Source organism: Hippocampus comes, unplaced genomic scaffold (assembly GCF_001891065.2).
Source record: "Hippocampus comes isolate QL1 unplaced genomic scaffold, H_comes_QL1_v1.1 scaffold57, whole genome shotgun sequence".
NCBI lineage: Eukaryota > Metazoa > Chordata > Actinopteri > Syngnathiformes > Syngnathidae > Hippocampus > Hippocampus comes.
The window spans coordinates 348,269-367,750 of record NW_017805039.1 but is presented as its reverse complement, the minus strand read 5'-3'; the positions used below and the strand labels follow the sequence as shown (position 1 = coordinate 367,750).

The window sequence follows — 19,482 nt, the reverse complement described above, 5'->3', positions numbered from 1 at the left end:
ATAACTGGTATAAAAAGGGGATGCAATGACGGATGGTGTTGTGTCCAACTTTGAGCATTTACAAAATTCCCTAAAAGGTTCTGAAAATGTACTTTCGGAACAATGCAGTTATTAGCAGCTGTTGGTTTCAATTTTAAGCACCGAAACAACAGAACTTAACTCTTGTTTGTCCATTTTATTGTTTTATTGTCCATCATATTATATTAAGATTCAATTTTGGTAAGTTTATGTACTGTGTGTTTATAAGGTTTATATTACAGTGCATTATAAGCGTTTATTTGCTGATTTAATTTGCATAGCATGATGACTTTCTACATGCATTTACTTATTGTACACATTTCTCTGCTTTCATTGACTGAGAAAAATACAATGTCGTTATTATTCAGTTCATTAATGTGTTCTGTCTTTCTTTAAAATGATCTGTCACGGGTTTAATAGAAATTGTATGTATCAAAAGTACTACTGGTATCGGTTACATGGCATCGCTATTAGTGAGCACTGGTATCAGTCTGAGAAAATAAAAACGTACTATCGAATATTATCCCTATTCAGTAGGATAAAGTACACAATGAAGATTGGTCTTTTATTATTGCCGCCACTAGCCACAGTCTTTGCGTTTGTCCTTTCCTCCGTCACTGAGATCTAAATGGCCGTCTGCCCCATAATCCCCCATGCTGTGAGCCTATAATCCAACTCGATCAAAGGTTGGGTTGATCGCAAAGTGGGAGGGTCCGCAGTACCCACAGGAAGACGGCAAAAAGAAAGGCTGCGCTCCAATATGATCGTGACAGTCAGAGGCGGGCCGAGGATTGGTGCACAGAAATAGCCGGCCAATCCCGGAGCAGGCAGAGCAAAGATAACAAAGCAAAGAGGCAGGCCCGGAAAGAAAAAATGCTGGGGAAAAGGTGAAAGCGCAGCAGAGGAGAGTGAGGATGGGTGGAGGAGAGAGCGGCGCTTAGTGACGTCTCCCATGAGGAGAGGAGAGGAAGGAGATGAGCGAGGAGAGGGAGGTAAGAACATCCGTCAGATGAAGCAGCCATGAGCAGAGGAGGGCCCGGCAGCACCAGCAGGCCTCGCCACCAGCTGTAAACACACAACATCTGAAGCATGAGGACGTCGAGGAAGGGAAGCGTGGAGATGCCCGCGTTTGTGCGGCAGCTGGTCAAAGAGACGGAGAAGAGGGTCAGCTCCTTCTTCAAGGGGGGCCGGGGTGGAGCGGCCGAGGGGGAGCAGCCCGGGGAGGGGGAGAAGGAGGAGGTCATTCCCAGCCCCTACTTGGACCGGCCGGTGTTGGACAAGCTGGCAGAGGAAGGCTGCGCCCGCTGGGGGCTCACCTATGCCCTGGGGAGCATGCAAGGCTGGCGGGCCAACATGGAGGACTACCACAACTGCGTGCCTCAGCTGGGGGGAGAGCTGGCCGACTGGAGTTTCTTCGCCGTGTTCGATGGCCATGCGGGAAACACGGTGGCACAGCACTGCTCGCAGCACCTTCTGGGTCACATCCTGGCCACAGGTGACACACACATGTTCGAGAATGACAACAGCGTGCACTCGGCAGACTCCCGCAAATCCAAAAGGAGAGCTGAATCAATAATGTAAGACTTTAGATAATATTACAGAGTAGGATTGATCAAATTCAAATCGACATCGCAATGTAGTACAATCAGGGTCGGTGCTACATTGGAGGCTTGGCGGGGCTGTCGTCCTGTCAAAAATCTGTGTCGCACAAGTTATTTCCCTCCAGCATTTTATTTTATATTCTAAAATATAGTTAGCAATGATTTTTTTCAGCTTCCTATGTATCAGTCAGGCCTCCATTTAGCCCCGGAGAGAAAAAATCTTGGAGCCGCAATTTTCAAATCACAAAGGCTGCAGTTTGGAAGGAAGAAAAGAAACAAACGAAACTTTGTTTCATTTTTGTTAGTTAGTAGGAGGTCAAGAATCCTTTTGCCTACAAAATCGTCACTTCTCAGGAAACGCCTAAAATGTCACATTTCAACCATGGACATTGCAACATTAAAGAAAGAAGGCCCTTTTCAGCACTTTAAGATTGGTCAAAATAACACGTAGTAAATTGCGCATTTGTGTACTCTTCTGAGTTGTGTTTGTGTTGACAGGTGGCCTGAGGCCAGAAGACGACGCCGACAAAGTGAAAGGGGCCCTAACAGAAGGCTTCCTGCAAACGGACAAGCATCTCCACGGCGTGGCCCGCCGAGAAGGGTGGGAGAGAGGCGGCACCACCGTCGTGGCCGCCCTCATTTCGCCCTATAACATCTACTTCGCCAACTGCGGGGACTCGAGGGCCGTTTTGTGTCGCTCGGGTGAGGTTTGCTTCTCCACCGAGGACCACAAACCTTACTGCCCTCTGGAGAAGGAGCGCATTGAGAGCGCCGGAGGATCCGTGTCCCTCCAACGTATCAACGGCTCGCTGGCGGTTTCCCGAGCGCTGGGCGACTTTAGCTACAAGGGGGCGGAGAACAGGTCGGTCAACGAGCAGATGGTGTCGCCCGAGCCGGAGGTGTGCGTCGTGGAACGTTCGCCGGCCGACGAGTTCCTGGTGCTTGCCTGCGATGGAGTGTGGGACACGATCAGCAATGAGGAGCTTTGCGCCTTCATCCACAACCGCCTGCTCGTGTGCACCGACCTGAGGGACGTCTGCTCGCAGGTCATTGACCTCTGCCTCTACAAGGTCAGAACCTGCCGCTGGAAACCAAATTTAGCAACCTCGAACTACCGCAAGAGGCATTTGGCCAGCTTGCAACTTGAATTATTTTTAAAGGATCATATGGTGAGGGACCACAATTTATCCTGACTACCATATGGGCCGAATATAAGACGGTGTTTTTTGCATTGAAATAAGACTGAAAAAGTGTGGGTCGTCTTATATTCGGGGTCTAGGCGTTATACCCATTCACGACGCTGGATGGCGCCAGATATTGAAGCGAATGCTGACTCCCCAGGCAAAAGTGAACCCCTGTCACGAAGAATAAAAATAAAAAATAGCGGTACGAAAGAAAAGAAGAAAATAATAGAAGAGATAACAGAAAATGGAGAAACGTAGCGACAATCTGGAGAAAAGTGGGTCAAAGATCGGCCAGGTTAACCGGCAGCTGAGGAGAAGTTATGATGTAATTGACATTTCAAAAACCAGAAGCCATTTCTTTACGAATGTGATTGCACTTTAGTTTACAGAATTAAATGTTCAGATTTTAAGATTTGAATGAGGCAAAATAACATGCTTTTTCTCTCAAATATATTGTTATAATCATTTGTTTTAGATGTACTGTAATTATTTTCTGTATAAAAATTAATTTGGTGTTCAAAAAGTCTTTTTTCAAACTTGAGTCTTGAAAAAGAGGGGGTCGTCTTATAATCAGGGCCGTCTTATATTCGGGCCAATATGGTATTTAAACACAACAAGCACAACTCAAGAAAGAAACGCATCATCCTGTATTGTTAAATGTGACAGTTGAATACAGATGTCCACGATCATCAAAGTCTTGACATTTTAGAGAATGTCACATTTATTGCGTCCAATAAATTAAATCAAAATGGAGTTCAGACATCAGTTTGAGATCAGACACCAGCTGATCTGTCATAAATGGAATGATCATGTTTTATTAGAAAAGACTGAAAGTAAATAGATCAGCATTAAATTCTGGGCTGACAGTTCAACATGTTAGGACCAGTCTATTATGTAGCCGCTGCATAGTCAGCTTCGGTAGGCTCCAGCCCACCTGCGAAACTATTGAAAGTCTTCACATTAATTCCAATGGTTGCCTAGAGTTGAAATACTTGCCATCATTAGACTGCCAGGTTAATCTAACCTTTCGAGAAATACTCCACATACAACTCGAGAACATTTGCCTTACTTAATTCGGATTCCCTGAATCTGTATTTCATCCTCAGATACATCTGAGGCTATAAATACAAGATGTGTCAAAAAAGTTCTGCGACACTACAACGGGACACGTTTCCCTTTGAAGTAAACCCCCAAAGTCTAATGCACTTTCTCAGCCTTCTCTGCCGTGCCTTCACGCGCTCCTGGAAGAATTCTTCCGGGATACCTCTGTATCTATCAAATCCAATGAAAAGACACAGCTTGACGTTCATAGCTGCACTGTTTATGGTGTCCTACTTTTGTACATGTAAGATATTGCTCTTCGGGGGATAAAAAAATATACATCAAAGTTTCATCTGAAGCATTCGTAAACTTGCAAGAAACTGCAGTAGCGGCCTAGAACATTCCATCATGAAATCAGCCACTTAAACAGAATGCTTTTCATTGCAACTTGTATTTTATGTCCTCCTCAGCGGCACATAAACAACTATGAAATCAACACATGTCACACGTACACAAAATAGTGGATCTACCCTTTGCTTGACTGTCACGTCCATCATGTCATCATTACGTAATAAAAACACTCCAGTGCGGAAATGCACGATCACCTCAAAATGTCACATTTTCTCCTTCGGTGCGTGCACATTTCTCTGCTCCACTGCCGCAGCTGCGTGCAGAAAGAAAAAAAAAAAAAAAGATCAATCGGCAGCGATGCTTTAAATAGTGATGTGGCTGAGGTCGGAGTCTAACAATATGGACGCGATTCTCCATCACAGGGCAGCCTTGACAACATCAGCATCATTCTACTGTGTTTCCCCGGCGCTCCCCAGCTGTCCACCGAGGCGTTACACCAAGAGGCCGAGCTGGAGGATCTGCTGGAGTCCAAAGTAGCAGGTCTAATATCAGCCATGATGACTCACATCAGACCATATAGTACTGTACCGTGTAGTGCATTGCCAAATCGGAAAGTTGAACACACGTTATGTGTTCTTTTATTGTGTTGTACTGAAAAGAACATTTAAATGGGTGCAGCATGACAGGTTATTCTTATACTGACATATGTGCGATATGGTGGCCCGGTGTTCGTAAGGTTCGCTCATCTGCCTCAAGGTTCCGAGGTTGGGGGTTCGAAAGTCTGCCTGTGTTGAATTTCGCTCCCCCCCCCCGCCCCCCAGCTTCCTCCTACAATTTGAAGACATACATGTTCAGTTAATTGAAGGCGCTAGTTGGTACATTATACGATTGGCTGGCGACGAGCCTGGGGTGCCTCTCACTTCTCGCTCAAAGTCAGATGGGATTGGCTCCAACTCGTCCCTGACCCTAAAATAAACACTGTAAGTAATGTAAATTCTGAGTGTCATATCGAGAATTAAATCTATATTTTTTCCTCTTTTTTTGCGCATTATGAGGATAGATGGGTGATAAAGATATTCTTATTTAAAAAAAATACATAAAAATAAGAAAGAAATGGGAAGAGTCAACATAAAGCCCTTGAAAATGATGGATTGTCTCTTTTTCTTCAACATTTTAGTGTGTGGAAAGAGTGTGAGAGAGAGAGAAAGAGAGAGAAAGAGAGAGAGAAAGAAACTAAAAACTGAAATCAATGTATTTTGTGTCTTATGTCTTCTACTTACCAGAGATTTATGATGAGCTGTGTGCCAGAGGGGAGGATCCTGATTTGCTGGCGGTGCTCACAGTCCTCGCATCTACCGTAATCCCTGGATTACCACCAGGGGGAGGCATACAGAGCAAGTGAGCCCTGCGTGTGCCTGTGTGCGCGCGCGCAATCGTGCATGTCTGGAAATGTCCGTTTTTGCAGCTGCGACGTAACAATAATTTGAAAGTGTGGCCCGTGTAGGCCATGACAGAAGTACACACAACACTACTATATGTACTACTGTTGAGTAAAGTACTGATACTTGAAAAAGCGACTATGGTACCGTCATGAATGCCCGGGGTGAAGGCCAAGTGTGGTTTGTGTGTGTTACAGAAGGAACTGCATCATCTCTGCTTACTACCAACAGAGAGAGACGCACAACCCTACAGTACCAAATGTAAGTAAAAAAAAACAACTATCGATAAGTCCTAATAAAGCAATAGAAACGTTTACCAAGTAATATGCGCAATTTTCAATTTCATGACCACATTTGTTGTTTCATTTTGACAATATTTTTTCCAGTCCAATCAGAGAATGGAAGGCTCCTGAAGAGGCCGACTGGATTGTGTCTATGAAGGGATTGTAATTAACGTCTACATTTACTGTTCGATTCATGTTTCTAAATGGACAAAAAAGGGAGTTAGTTATCAATGTCTGTTTACATCAAATGGACAAAAAAGGGAGTTAGTTATCAATGTCTGATATTTTAGCGAGCAGCACCTTTGTCGTAACAAATACAATGCAAAAGTAGGTCTAGTTAAGCCTGATACAGTCTATATTTGTACAATTGTTATCTATAAATAGAGGAGATTTTGTAAGACTTTCTCTGCGACGCTGACCCAGCAACAAACTTTTGCCTCATATTCAGTGAGCAGAAGAGCTCAAGCCAGTAGAACTGAACATCAGCTACCGTGAAATAAAAGTGTATGTGAACGTGAGTATTTGCGGGGAAAGTAGGCACTTCTGAAGCTCGTGTTCGAAGAGAAAATGCACTCGTTGATTATTGAGACATGGACCTCGAGGGAAAGCTATGAGGTCCAGTTGATCCATCAGGAAATGCTATCATGCTATCTTGCTAGCTGTTGGAAATGCACAACAAAAGTTCCCTTGTGCTGCATTTTTTTGGAAAGGGGATCATCTAATCTAATAATGTGAAGAACAAAATCGATTTCACGTTGTATACGTTGAGGTTTGTACTTTCATTCGATGGTTTAAATCAATATATTGTACTTTTAAGGAAAGAATAATAGAGTTTTTTTTTTTTTTTTTACAAAAAGTCATCATCATCATCATTCTTAAGATGTTTGAGAAAAAGAAACGGCATTATTACACAAAATTGAGGGGGTATGTTTACATTGATTGATTGATTGATTGATTTGGTTATTTATGCCATATTCTCAATGAAAACTACCTGAAAACATCCTTAGTATATTGCATGTGAAATGCAAATTTTCCCCTTGCATGTTGGAAAAATATGTACTGCCTTACCATCGTTTTCTCGATCGGGATGATCAATAATCAGGTCGGCTCATTCTATTCTTACTGTTGTATGATCTCAGTGCGCAACTTTGTCTTTCTAGGTATTATATGTGAAAAATGAAATGGTTTTCAGCCTAAATAAAGAATATTTGAACTACCGTAGTATGACTACAAACTTTTATTACGATGCAAAAAAAAAAAAAAAAAAACCAACAACAATTTGTTTTTGCGAACGATAATAATTCATCTCAGGGTGCACTTTTGCAGCATTTTAAGGCTCTTGCGTGATTACTGAGCATGTCAAGGACATGTACTGATGAGAAAATATCGGAATTAATCGGCAAATTAAAATATTTTCTTTTTTACAGCGTGTATCATCTCCGGTATAGTGTGAAAGGCCCCAAATGATGAATGCATGCAGCTCGTTCTACAAATTGTTGTGTTTCTGCTCTATGCGCTCTTGGTGCCTTCTTCCATGCAAATATATTAGTCAAGGAGCTAGGAGGACGAGCACAGCCCTCTTAAATCATCAGCGGTCCAGCATCAAGTGGTCCTTCACGGCTGTTTTCATCTGATTGCTTTTGTATGAGCCAATCACTTCAGACATAAAACCTACCCTGACTGTGACACTGACTGCTTGAAATTGCTTTCATGTTTTTAGTCCTCAAAGCCAAATGTGACTACATCTACATTCTGTGATGACGATCTGGAATGAATACATCGGCCCACAATTACTGTTCAAAGTCAGAGCCAGTCCCAGAATTGGGCTACTGGCTTGTACATATGAAGAGCATAGCGATGCAATGGCAGATGGAGGTATGCGATCCTCCTTATTGGGAAAAGAACAATGAATCGAACTCAAATCCATATCGCAGTGCATTTTTTTAAATCACAAAGGCTGCAATTGTTATAATGACTTTTTGCCAGGTAAAAAAAAAAAAAAATTCTGTATATAGAAGAGAAAATAACGCTTCACTTAATAATGAACAACCAACTGGTTATAATTTTGAAATGATCAACTTTTTTTCGTACTTAAATTTAAAGTGTGCGTTGCACCAAAATGTATATTTTTTTTCTCGAGCAACAGTGACATTTTGGGCTACTTCTTGGGTAGAATTTTGTGAGGTTGACGTAGTGAACGAATGTCAAGTAAGCAACTCGGTCCGACAAAGATAAATAAACCATCTTTCATATGAATTTATTTTTCATTTGCTTTTATTTTAGCATTTTGGCTAACCTATAAAAGCAAAACATTTATGCATATTAAATATGATAACACTGAATCTTTTATTGCTTATGTTTAAAAAAAAAATTGAAGAAGACGGCCTCAAAAAATAATCACACATTAACTCTTAATCACAATACTGAGGGGGGGGAAAAATAGCAATTCAATGATTTGAGTCCTACTACCTATCCACACTGGTTTCCTGTAGACGGTTATTCATAATGGCCAATGCGCCCACCCCCTCCGAAAATCCATTCTGGTGACCATAACTCTGTCGTGGCCCCTGATGGGCAGTTTCGCTTAATTGCTTCTGCAACAGTGCCAAAGACACCTTATTGGACACCATGAACTCATTGACGGAGATCATTTCTCCCGACAGCCGACGGCCTACGTACACCCCGTCCGTTACTCCCCCGCCATCCGTCTCGCTGTCGTACACGGTCTCCACCGAGCCGTCCGCGTAACGTTGCCGTCCTGCGGGACAGTGCGACGAGAGCGGCCGAACCATGTTGCGTTTCCATCGCTTTTGAGTCGGCGGATGCCTCTGCTTGTGCTTTCTGTTGTGCAGGCAGGGGCAGCAGAGGCACCGGCATCTGCTTGCCGAACAGGAGCAGAGGCGACGGTCCCGGGGACACACCAACTTCTCCAAGATCCAGTTGAGCGTTTGTTTGATGATAATGGAAATGACATTAAAGAGGGAGTAAATACAGCATACTCCCATCAGGATGAACAGGCAGTTCCCGAGCCGGTAGGCCTCCTGAGATTCGTAGTGCTGCCTCTGGCTGCTTACCAGGTCCCCAAAACCGATGGTGCTGAAGGCCACAAAGCAGAAATACAGAGAGTCCACGTAGCTCCAGTTCTCCATGGAGCAGTACAGAGTGGAAGCGCTGCACGCGATCACGATTGAGGCCAGTCCCAGAATCAGCATCACGTAATAGACGGAAGGCTTCCAGCCTTCGAGGCTGTCCTCCTCCCCGGACGGCTCCTGCCTGTTGGACGCATCGCCAACTCCGCCGCACCGAAGGCGACGTTCGTGACACCAGCGCATAATGTAGGCCAGCATTGTGATGATCCTCTCCAAAAAGAGGTTGAAGAAGAGGATGGTCGCAGCGCAGCCGATCAGACCGTAAAAGATTAAGAAGATCTTTCCGGCTATGGTTGCTGGGGTGGTCATTCCAAATCCTGGAGACCAAAGAAAAAAAATTAGGTGAGGTTGCAAGTAAAGCATGAGGGGAACTTGAGACTGAACAATTCGGAATCCCATCAATATGTTTGCTATGACTGACAGCTTTCAAGGTATCAGCATATCTCACAAGATGTCAGTCCAGCAATGCCATAAAACCATAAACCTTGTTTTGCTTTTTCTTTGGAATTTGCTGGCATTTTTTTGCAACCACATTCAACTCAGGGTCTTTTCATTACAAATGAGATCCAGACACATATTCATGGGAGAAAAAGATTACAGTGGTGCCTCCAGATATGTGTTCTTGACTCAAGTCATTTTCCCCATTAAAATGCCATTAATCCATTCCAACCCCCCCTCTGCCAAAAAACTTGGGTCAATTAGGGAAGCTCAGCTTTCAAAGCAAACATGGTGAAGTGGCATTTAACCGTGAGACTGCACACAAATGAAATAAGTTGCCCACAGAAGTGAAGTCAGCTTTATGTTCAACTTAACAGACCCAGATTTCACTCTAAGTCCAGGGTGGACTCACCTGACAGAAACAGGAAACTGACTGATTGATTAAAAAAAATGACATCCAAAATTTCCAGCGCACAAACGTTTGGAAAGCTTACCGATAGTGGAGACCACTGTACCAACAAAGTAAAAAGCTCCAGAAAAGTCCCAGCGGGGCCTCAACGTGTCCACTCGTATCCCGGCTCCATTGGCCTCCTCGTACTGCCGCAACAGGGTGTGCAGGGCCCTCGGGTGGACGCCGTACCGCCGGGTGAAGTTATCGAGCTGCTGTCTCCACAGGCGGCGGGCACGGAGCTCATAGGGGTGCTCCAGGGCAGAGAAGATGGCGGCCCCGCACAGCAGGTAGAGAAGAATGAGGCCAGCGAGAAGGAAGAAACGGGCGTTGTCTTGGTTGATGGGCGCTTTGGGGCGGCAGCCGGCAGACTTCCTCTGAGCCATGACGGCCACGGTAACTGCAAACAACACACACACACGTACGTATTGTGCACTGCAACTACACAAGCGCTGAATAGTGTGTTTGGGGGTCATGATCTCGATGCATGATGAAGCTTCTCCTGATTAGAATGGATGCATTTTTCTATACATTGCCAGACGAAATGGTTTTGCAGACTTCCGAAATCATCCTGCTGCGACTGTCGTGAGCTACTTCATCAATAAATACTTGGAGAGAAGAAATATACGTGCCATACCTCAAGATGCAAACCACTCATCAACAAAAACAATCCCAAAGCCAGATTGGATATTTGCAGAGAAGTACGGAGTTAAGTCACAAAAGTGAATGCATTTGATGTTCCCTCTTTATGTATCAAATTAGCATGACAAACATTTATCCAGACAATAACTTGCTATGCATATATTAATTTAGATTAAAAAAAATACATGATAAAATCATACCGTGTGTTGGTTATGCTTGTCAGCCAGTTCATATTTAGCGTAAAACATTCACCGATCCAAATTGTAAATACAGGTATATTCGAACATGGATATTACAGTTAAGAAAATAAAAAAATCCTTGATGCTACTAATAAAATCAGTCATACCTGGTCAGACTGACAGCAGAGTGCCTCTCCCTGAGCACGGCTGCTGTGCATCTGTTGAATCATGACCAGCCAGAGGAAGCCTCTTCAGTTTTTTTTTTTTTTTTTTTGCACAGACGCAATGATGCTTCATCAGTCTCACACCGATATCATTTTTTTCCCCCCGCCCACACCATCTGTGTTCAAGCCCTGGTTGGTCGTGTCCATCAAATATAAAAATAAATCCTAAAAATATATGTCTACTCCACAAGGCCGCTGATGTTTTGATTTTGTTGATACATGAGCAGCTTGCACTCATCTGGAAGATGGAAGTTTTTGATGGGGTTTCGGTCAGGTTCTTTTTTTTAAGTCTATCTACACCAAGATTTATTTATGGACCTACATAAGGGGGCCTTTGCCAGGTTGTCCCCGCAAAGCAGCGTCTCAGTAGCAAAAACCTTGATTTGTAAATGAATCAGACAAGAAATGTGTCCCAAGACTTATGTCTGTATAAGATGCATCCTCGGTGCACTTCCGTTTATGGAACCTCTGATGGCTTTTTGTTGTTGCTGCACGTTGTGCGGTGGTGTTTGTAGTCAGGCTCCCCCTTTAATCTTGCATGGAAGTGCAGCTAAGGGCGAGGCTTTCTTCGGGCGACCCTCTGATGGCTGAGTGGCCGCTGTAGGCAGGTGCGGACCTCATACCGCTCACGCACAATATTGCAGTCGCCAATGATGATCCAGTCATGTTCCTTTGAGGAAAAAAAATCTATGTAAATAGACACATTTTTTTAAAGCTACAAAAAAGTGCAGGATTTAGTGTGAGAGTACTTACTAATATCATGTAGAATTAGAAACGGAGGTTTTTCCAAAATTATGTTTCCTATATCCGAGTGGCAAAAATCTTGTGTGAAGTATGAATGCTGTATTCTGCATTTTGCAGCCCTTTTCTGTTCAACTGCAAACTCCAATAATAAAAACATTGTTCATGAAAAGCTCTGTGACATAAAAACTGGACAATTTTATCTTTGTAAAGGACGGTTATCATTATGATTATTATTATTATTTTGATACAACTCTAGTATTGGACCTTATTAATTCTGCACGTCTACCTAATGTTGTGGCTGTTGAGTGTAATGCATATGTTAAATACATGTTTGATTTGTTGCTGAAATGCAGTGTTAAATCCAAATACATGAATGTATTATGCGCTTAAATATTTGTTGCTTTATTAATGGATTTCAATTACAACTGCTGAGACATTTTAACCTTCATGCAGTGTTTTTTTTTTTCATTTTCAAACCTGCATGTCCAAGTACTAGTAGTCGCAGCTGATTTTTTTCTTTTTCCGCAGGTTAAAGGAAAAAGGGGCCACATGATGCAGTGCTTGCGATTCTGAACGGGAAATCATTCTTTTGCACACACACTTGTATTTCACTGCATCTCCAGCTCTCACACCGCAGTGACTTGAGACTTCTCCTCAGCGTTTAACAACATCTCAATGGAAACCGGCCCTTCACATCGACTACGCGGCAACGTGCAAGCCAACTCCTGACCTTGACCAGCAGCTGCAAGCCTTCAGCAAATATTTATCTATTTTCTAGTGTGCTGCTTGCAATTATCAGTTTTACTTTATTGTTGTTGTTGTTAATTATAATTCCAGAATCGAAGGACATTTTGGCGTCAAAATCCTATAAACCCTACATATTCGTCAATTAGGGCCGGTGGACAACTGGTTAACACATCGGCCTCACAGTGCAGAGGTGCAGGGTTCGATCCAGCTCCGGCCTTCCTGTGTGGAGTTTGCAGAGTGTATTACTGTAATAAAATTTGTGTGAATCTAAAGTGAGCGTCTTGCCTGGTGATGACGATGACACAGACACACCTGTAGAGGGCAGCAACGAGCCGGGGATCCTAACATGAAACCAAAGAAGAGGCCGCATCCCCAGCGAATGAAACAGCAGAAGAAGAAGAATTGAACGTTTCCCGGTAGTTGAAGCGCCTTAGGTCCTCCTTTAGATGACTGACAATTGCTTTTAGACCCCCCGTGCAAAGTACAAAGAAAACGGATTTAAATGCCACTTAACGACTTTATCCAGTCAGCACATCATGTTGCTTCCCCAAAATTAGCTGTTTACTGGCGATCAGTGACTTCAAGACTCATCGCTGGAACCAAAGGTTTGTTCGTTGTGTCTTGCGGCAGTGTTTTCTGCAATTATAAGCTGACATGTTTGACTTCTAATGTCACTTTGCAAAGCTGCACGGGATGCTTGCCTTGTTGTTGTTGTCGGAACACGAGTGCTAGCTTGCTAAAGCTAGCGATGGTGAGATGTCAAGCGATCTGAAGGGACCCGCTGTGATTTGCTCAAGCGACCGGTCCCAAAATGGAACAACGGCGTGGCATCGCATTAGTTAAGCAAGCTAATTGACTTGTATGCGATTTGCATGGATGGTAACGACGGTAAAAACGAGCAGTGTCATTGATTTATTTCCCTTTCACTGTGGGAGAAAGTGATGACAAGCGCCGATGGGAACTACGTGTTTTGTACTGACCACATGGGAACACATTCACACGTCACAGCCGAAAATATGTTGTTTCCGCCGTTGTTTTTGCATAATTTAAAGACCGCTCCTGATACGCTTTGATTTTGCAGCAACTTTTCTCATTAAAAAAAACACACACACAGATGTGACACACAAGCGCCCCTAGTCGCGTGTTGTGGTAAAAGCAGCATCGCCTGCCCTCCAGCTGCTCAAGCAGTAAAGTGATGCCCGACCTTTCTTGAGGCAAGTCACAAATTTTACGTATGTTCGGCGATTGCTATTTATTCATTGATATTGTAACAAAAACTTCAATCAGGTGAGGCGAACAAGTAAGCGAAAAGAAAAGACAGTTTTAAAAACAAAAGCTAACAAAATGTGGTGAGTTTTTATTTTGGTCACTCCCCCATTTGTGCGATTTGTATGCTGGAATAATCAGAAAAATATGATGGGGAGCGATTCCGATGATTAGAAATGGGTATGAATGGACTGTGTCCTTTCATTTTTACTGCAGTTAGAGCATATATCCATCTGTGCGTTCATTGCTTTTTATTTGCACGGTAAAAGGAACACAAATCCACCCATTTCCACAAACTATTTCATAAATGTTTTTAGTTTGGTCTCAGGAATTGTTTTCATTTGAGGTAAAGCATTTTTAGGCAAATTCCGCAACAGCTCAGTGTATTACGTATGAATTTTAATGCCAAAATTGAAATATATGCTAGTGCTACTCTGTTGTGTCTTATTTCTTGTGTCTGTTTTCCTTATCGACTTACCCTTTACCCTCTAATAATGTACATGTTTAAAAACAATTTCCTGAGTTTCCAGTTGCTTTCATTTTTATTTGATTTGAAATCGATGCATTCAATTACCCGCTGTGGACTCTTTGTATCAGATTTTCGTTATCAGTATTTGATTGCAGTTACTGTATATCCTGGGGACACTGAATTGCTTTTTCCTTTGACAGACTGAGAAATGGAGGAGGGCTCGGAGGTGATGGAGAACATTGTCTTCCGAGGAGCAGAATTTGCAGTGAAGGTAGAAGTGGATAAGGGCGTACTGCTGGTGGAAATATCTGATTCAAAAACGGCAGATCAGTGGAAGGGAGAATTTGATCCGGCATGTGAGTTGTCAGTTGTCATTCAACGATGACGCGTGCATGTTTAAGTCACGTTGCTCACGTTGCATTCTCCCCATTTTTCCAGACATTGAAGATCTCACACGGAAAACAGGCAACTTCAAACAGTTTCCAATATTTTGTAGCATGTTGGAGTCTGCCGTCAGAAAGGTACGTCGGCAAACAGAACACTAAAAAAAAAAATTAAAAAATTGTAGGTTGCTCGCAAGCACGCGAGTCAATAGAAGGATGCGAACGGACAGGAAGACGCTTCGGGCTGCATGAGCCGAAGCGGACAAGCATTCGTTTTGCTTTCCACTGGAGCCAAAAATTAGAAAATGTCCATGCTATCTTGTTCCTTCTCTCTAGGCGAGAAGATCAGGGGAGACTGGGGTGGGTGATGAAAATGAAGGAATTTTGGGTACATTGAAGTTATCCACCTCAAGTGGAGTGACGTCTATCAAAACACAAGCAGCACACACTTGGATGTCCTGTCATGCATCCATTGACTGTAGTAACCGTGCAAACAGAACATCTTGGATGCCAAGGCATCCATTGACTGTAGTAACCGTGCAAACAGAACAACATCTTGGATGCCAAAGTGATTGTTGTTGGATTTGTAATTACCGGTATATTGTTTTGTCTACATGAGCAAGGACTATAGTAAATGGATGGATAGGTACATGTCCGCAACTTAGCCACACTGGCTTATCTGAGGAGGGCATTGTTATTAACACGTGTGTCTCGTTTGTTTTTGGACGCATTTCCTGCAGACGAGTGATTCCGTCACACTCGACTTGCTGACCTACGCAGACCTCGAGCTTCTGCGGAACAGGAAAGCGGGAGTAGTCGGTCGCCCTCGAGGCCATCCGCAGTCGTCCGCCCTCACCGCCAAACGCTACCTTATTCTCATCTACACTGTGGAGTTTGACAGGTTGGCATGCCTTTGCTTATTTGTTTCCCTTTTCTTTTATGTCGAGCGCACTGCTGACTTGTGTCCTCCCCTTCTGTAGGATACACTACCCGTTGCCGCTGCCGTACGTGGGCAAGCCCGACCCAGCCGCCTTGCAGAAGGAAATCAGGAGCCTTCGGGCGGAGCTAAGCGCGCTCACCTCTCAGGGCGTCGGCAAGTCTGCGGAGCTTGAAATCCACCGCTTACGAGCAGAGTAAGCCAAAGTGCTCTTTGTCGTTGTGGGTTATGAAATTGGAAAAATGGGAGGGGGGGAGGGGGATTATTGCAGTTTGGTAACAGTTATGCAGAACTGCACTGCATCATACTGAGATGCTATATCCAATTCATTCACACCTATTGTTTATTTTTGTATGCAACCTTTGAGCCTGTTTATGGAGGAAAACAGTCCACTCATTGGTCCAAGGAAGTATGTTGAAGTGATACTTCTGGATTGAGACACAAGCTTTGTATGTTGCGGAGGAGCTCGGCTGCATTTTATTTTTAAATCAAAACATTAAGTCTTTTTTTTTTAAGGTTAATATTGTCAGATGAATTTGAAATTAAGTTAAACTGTTTTGCGAGCATAGATGTGGTATATTAAAATTTTTTAATTTTTTAAATGTTTTTTTTTTCAGGGTCATGGTTACTGGCCCAACAGTATAAAAGGGGAATATTAACTAGTAAACTGATGTTGAAAACATTTTTTTTTTTGAAAAAAATTGTTTCCCATTGTCTCCCTGATGGAAATTTCCAAAACTCCTCAGCGAAATTCCCCACAGAAAGTCTCCAGCTGTTGGGCAGAAATGACGCGCGCGAGGCCATGTGACACCGCGAATATTCTGATCTCTCAAGGCTGGCTCTAATGAAGGAGGAGAAAGAGGCCATTGCCAAGGTCCTGGAGCGACTGCAGCTCGGCGGAAGCGTTTCGACACCCGGCGGACCTCAAGACTGGCGGGATCGGGACGTGGTGAGGACCTTGCAGGAACAGCTGCTCAAGGAGAGGGCCAAAAGTCAGCGCTCAGCTAGCAAACGATGCCAGGAGCAGCGACTCCTGATGGAGCAGGTTGGAGCGCTTGTGGACGCCCTCAGAGTTGGAGTCGTTAGTTTTCTGTCACGCTTTTAACGCTTTCCCTCCCATCCTTCAAGCTGGATGAGCTGAGGGCCTCGGAGTGCGCCCTCCGCCTGCATGTCAAGAGTCTGACCAATGAACTTGCACTCTTACGCCGAAGGTTAGACACTTCTAGAAATTGCTGTTGGATTCTTTTATACAGTGTTGATTTTGTAGAGTATTTCTGATCGATGTTAAATCAGGTAAATCTTCCCCACTCACCTTGTATCCGAAGTAGAGGGACGCCCCTGTCTGCCTGTGGGGGGATCTATCGTTCGCACAACCCAGCCAGGGGTCGCTCAGGATCCAGAGAGCGCAGAGGCGACAGAGCACAAAGGTCAACGGAAAGAGGGAGAAGATCAGACTCAACGGGGCCGCGCGCCGTCGTACGAAGGCAGTCACCTTCTCCCACCGGTGTGTACTTTACTCTCTGTAACAAAGTAGTCAGTGTGATATGTCATCACTGAAAACGTGGATTTTATATAAGGTAGGTTACGGCTGAACAATATTGAAAAATAAGATAATTGCAATTTTTTCCCCTCAATACTTTGTTTTATTTCAAGGTCCTCTTTGCTTGTATTCTTTTACTAACAGGCAATACACAAATCTGTCTAAAAATAAATATCAAATTTATTATACAGAAATGTTTTTGGCCCCATAGTTTAGGTTTATGCTAAAATAAAGGCAAATTAACCATGAATTAACATGACGGTATATTCATCTACTAAGGCGGCCCGGTGGGCGAGTGGTTAGCGCGTTGACCTCACTGTGCAGAGGTACCGCGTTCAATTCCAGCTCTGGCCTCCCTGTGTGGAGTTTGCATGTTCTCCCTGGGCCTGCGTGGGTTTTCTCTGGGTGCTCCGGTTTCCTCCCACATTCCAAAAACATGCATGGCAGGTTAATGGAACACTCTAAATTGTCCCTAGGTGTGAGCGTGGGTGGTTGTTCGTCTCTGTGTGCCCCGCGATTGGCTGGCAACCGGTTCAAAGTGTCCCCCGCCTACTGCCCGAAGACAGCTGGGATTTGGCTCCAGCACCCCCGCGACCATTGTGAGGATGAAGCGGATCAGAAAATGGATGGATGGATGGATTCATCTACTACAATTACAGTTGTTAACATACTAAACACTTTGACTTGCTGTCCTTTAAGCGTTCACTAAAACAACTTCACAAAATGTGGTATAAACTTAAATTAGTCATAAATCAGATTACAGCAATAACACAACAAAAAAATCCATGGCTTTATCAATTCAACTTGTCATATTTCTGTAATAAAATGTACTTCCTTCTTTCTTTACTTCCTTCCAGGGTCCCGAGCACCTCGCTTTGACCCAACCGCTTACATCCAGGACAAACAGCGCCGGCTAAGAGAATCTGAACTGAAAAAGTAAGTCTCCCTCCAAACTCTGCAATTGACAGCAAGTGGTTTAAAAATGAGCATTATTTGTCATTACCATCTCGTGCGTGTCAGACAGTTAAAGGTGCGGCGAGACTTAATGATATCGCCATCATTGGTCCCCGAACGAGGGCGTTCCCGCTCCAGAGAGGCTTGTCCTCAGTTGAGCCGCGCCGGCAGCCGAGGAAGGAGTTTGTCCAGAGAGCGGCAAGGGAGCAGGAACTCCTCCGAGAGCTCCTTAGTGGATATGGAGGAAATGACCAAAGCGCTGCTCAGGTGAACTTTCTCAATGTGAGTCAAGTGTGAACCGTCCACCCCCGCACGTTCTCATCTCACGTGCTTACACTTCACAGAGGAAGGAAACAGACGTTCAATGGACCCAGTGCGGTGAGTGAGGTGTCCTTCATTTCTCTTCATGGCCGTAGCGACATTAAATTTCTTAAATATGTAACAAGCCTGTAACTCTTTACAGTCCAGAGGAAGCCTGATAGCCCGGAACCCCTTAAGCAGCACTCCAACATACAGGATGAAGGGCAAAGGTAATTTGTCTGTGAGCGTGAAAGCTGAAGAATATGCCTCTCCTTCCACATTTCTCAACTGATTCAAACCAATCCAACTACAAAATAGTCCCAAAATTCAGACCCGATAGTATATAGTGAGCTCTTCAGCAATTCACATGGGGTTTCTCCAAAATGTGCATTCTCCAGTGTAATGTATGCAGTATTTATAATGAGGGTGACTGTATTCATGTGTGTGCATTTTTTTTTCTGCTGTCACGCTCCACTACTCAGAGAGCTCTATCGACACAGGCGCAGAACTGTCAGAGATAGACGCCAGGCTGCAGGCCTTGCAGGAGTACATGAGAGACTTGGACACAGGACATTGACAGATGGTGCAGCTTGCAGCCCAACAAAGCTCATGTGCTGGACTCAAAAACCGAACAGCGTTTCCAGCTCTGGATGCCATTTTGTTTTTGTTTTTTTATTTCTTCACCATGGACCAGAAGCTTTCCGAGACTGTTGATGTTCATGACCTCAAACGTCTGGAAACAAAAGCAATCGCCGTGTGTCTCAACTATTTTTACATGTGTTTTCAATATTTTTTATGGATTTAAAATATTACTGTGAATAAATCTAGCTATAATCCCAACAAGTGGATTTAACTCAACGATTTGCAGTGCTGATTGTTAAGTGAAGCAAAAGTACTCACACTGCAGTAGTACAGAAGACAAGATAGTGACCCCTGCATATTTACAGTTCGGCATTGGCAAATGTGCCTATTTAGTTTTGGTGCTTGGGCCACAGCAACAAAACACCACTTTGCCGCTATTTTGGGAGCCAGGGAACAATGTTGAAGTTGGTTAAGGACAAAAACGAGTGTTTTACAGCTGTTTGGGATGCCACGGAAATAAGTTGAACTTTCGCATAGACAAAAGTAGTACTTTACTTACGAT

The 19,482-nt window shown here is 43.8% G+C and overlaps 3 protein-coding genes across 4 annotated transcripts; 2 read left to right on the top strand and 1 right to left on the bottom strand.

Annotated features, from left to right (window-relative positions):
* The first annotated feature begins 803 nt into the window (after window positions 1-803).
* On the top strand, window positions 804-6,158 carry ppm1nb (protein phosphatase, Mg2+/Mn2+ dependent, 1Nb (putative)). Its single transcript, XM_019863946.1, has 6 exons — window positions 804-1,513; window positions 2,118-2,689; window positions 4,618-4,735; window positions 5,479-5,593; window positions 5,832-5,895; window positions 6,021-6,158. Exons 1-6 carry the CDS (start codon window positions 1,108-1,110, stop codon window positions 6,045-6,047), a joined length of 1,302 nt encoding a protein of 433 aa, XP_019719505.1. The 5' UTR covers window positions 804-1,107; the 3' UTR covers window positions 6,048-6,158.
* A 2,153-nt stretch (window positions 6,159-8,311) lies between these two features.
* On the bottom strand, window positions 8,312-10,610 carry kcnk12l (potassium channel, subfamily K, member 12 like). The gene is made up of 2 exons (XM_019863947.1): window positions 10,000-10,610; window positions 8,312-9,384 (listed from the first exon to the last, which is right to left on the bottom strand). The coding sequence occupies exons 1-2, from the start codon at window positions 10,427-10,429 to the stop codon at window positions 8,384-8,386; spliced, it is 1,431 nt and encodes a 476-aa protein (XP_019719506.1). The 5' UTR covers window positions 10,430-10,610; the 3' UTR covers window positions 8,312-8,383.
* Window positions 10,611-12,868: 2,258 nt separating this feature from the next.
* Window positions 12,869-19,196, top strand: ccdc61 (coiled-coil domain containing 61). 2 transcript variants are annotated; one of them, XM_019864404.1, is made up of 13 exons: window positions 12,869-13,094; window positions 14,425-14,580; window positions 14,663-14,745; window positions 15,348-15,508; window positions 15,588-15,740; window positions 16,379-16,589; window positions 16,673-16,755; window positions 16,873-17,048; window positions 17,942-18,020; window positions 18,105-18,305; window positions 18,383-18,416; window positions 18,502-18,568; window positions 18,821-19,196. In XM_019864404.1, the coding sequence occupies exons 2-13, from the start codon at window positions 14,433-14,435 to the stop codon at window positions 18,913-18,915; spliced, it is 1,491 nt and encodes a 496-aa protein (XP_019719963.1). In that variant the 5' UTR covers window positions 12,869-13,094; window positions 14,425-14,432; the 3' UTR covers window positions 18,916-19,196. The 2 variants fall into 2 exon arrangements, with proteins under 2 accessions (XP_019719963.1, XP_019719962.1); XM_019864403.1 differs by having other exon boundaries at window positions 16,870-17,048.
* The last annotated feature ends 286 nt before the right edge of the window (window positions 19,197-19,482 follow it).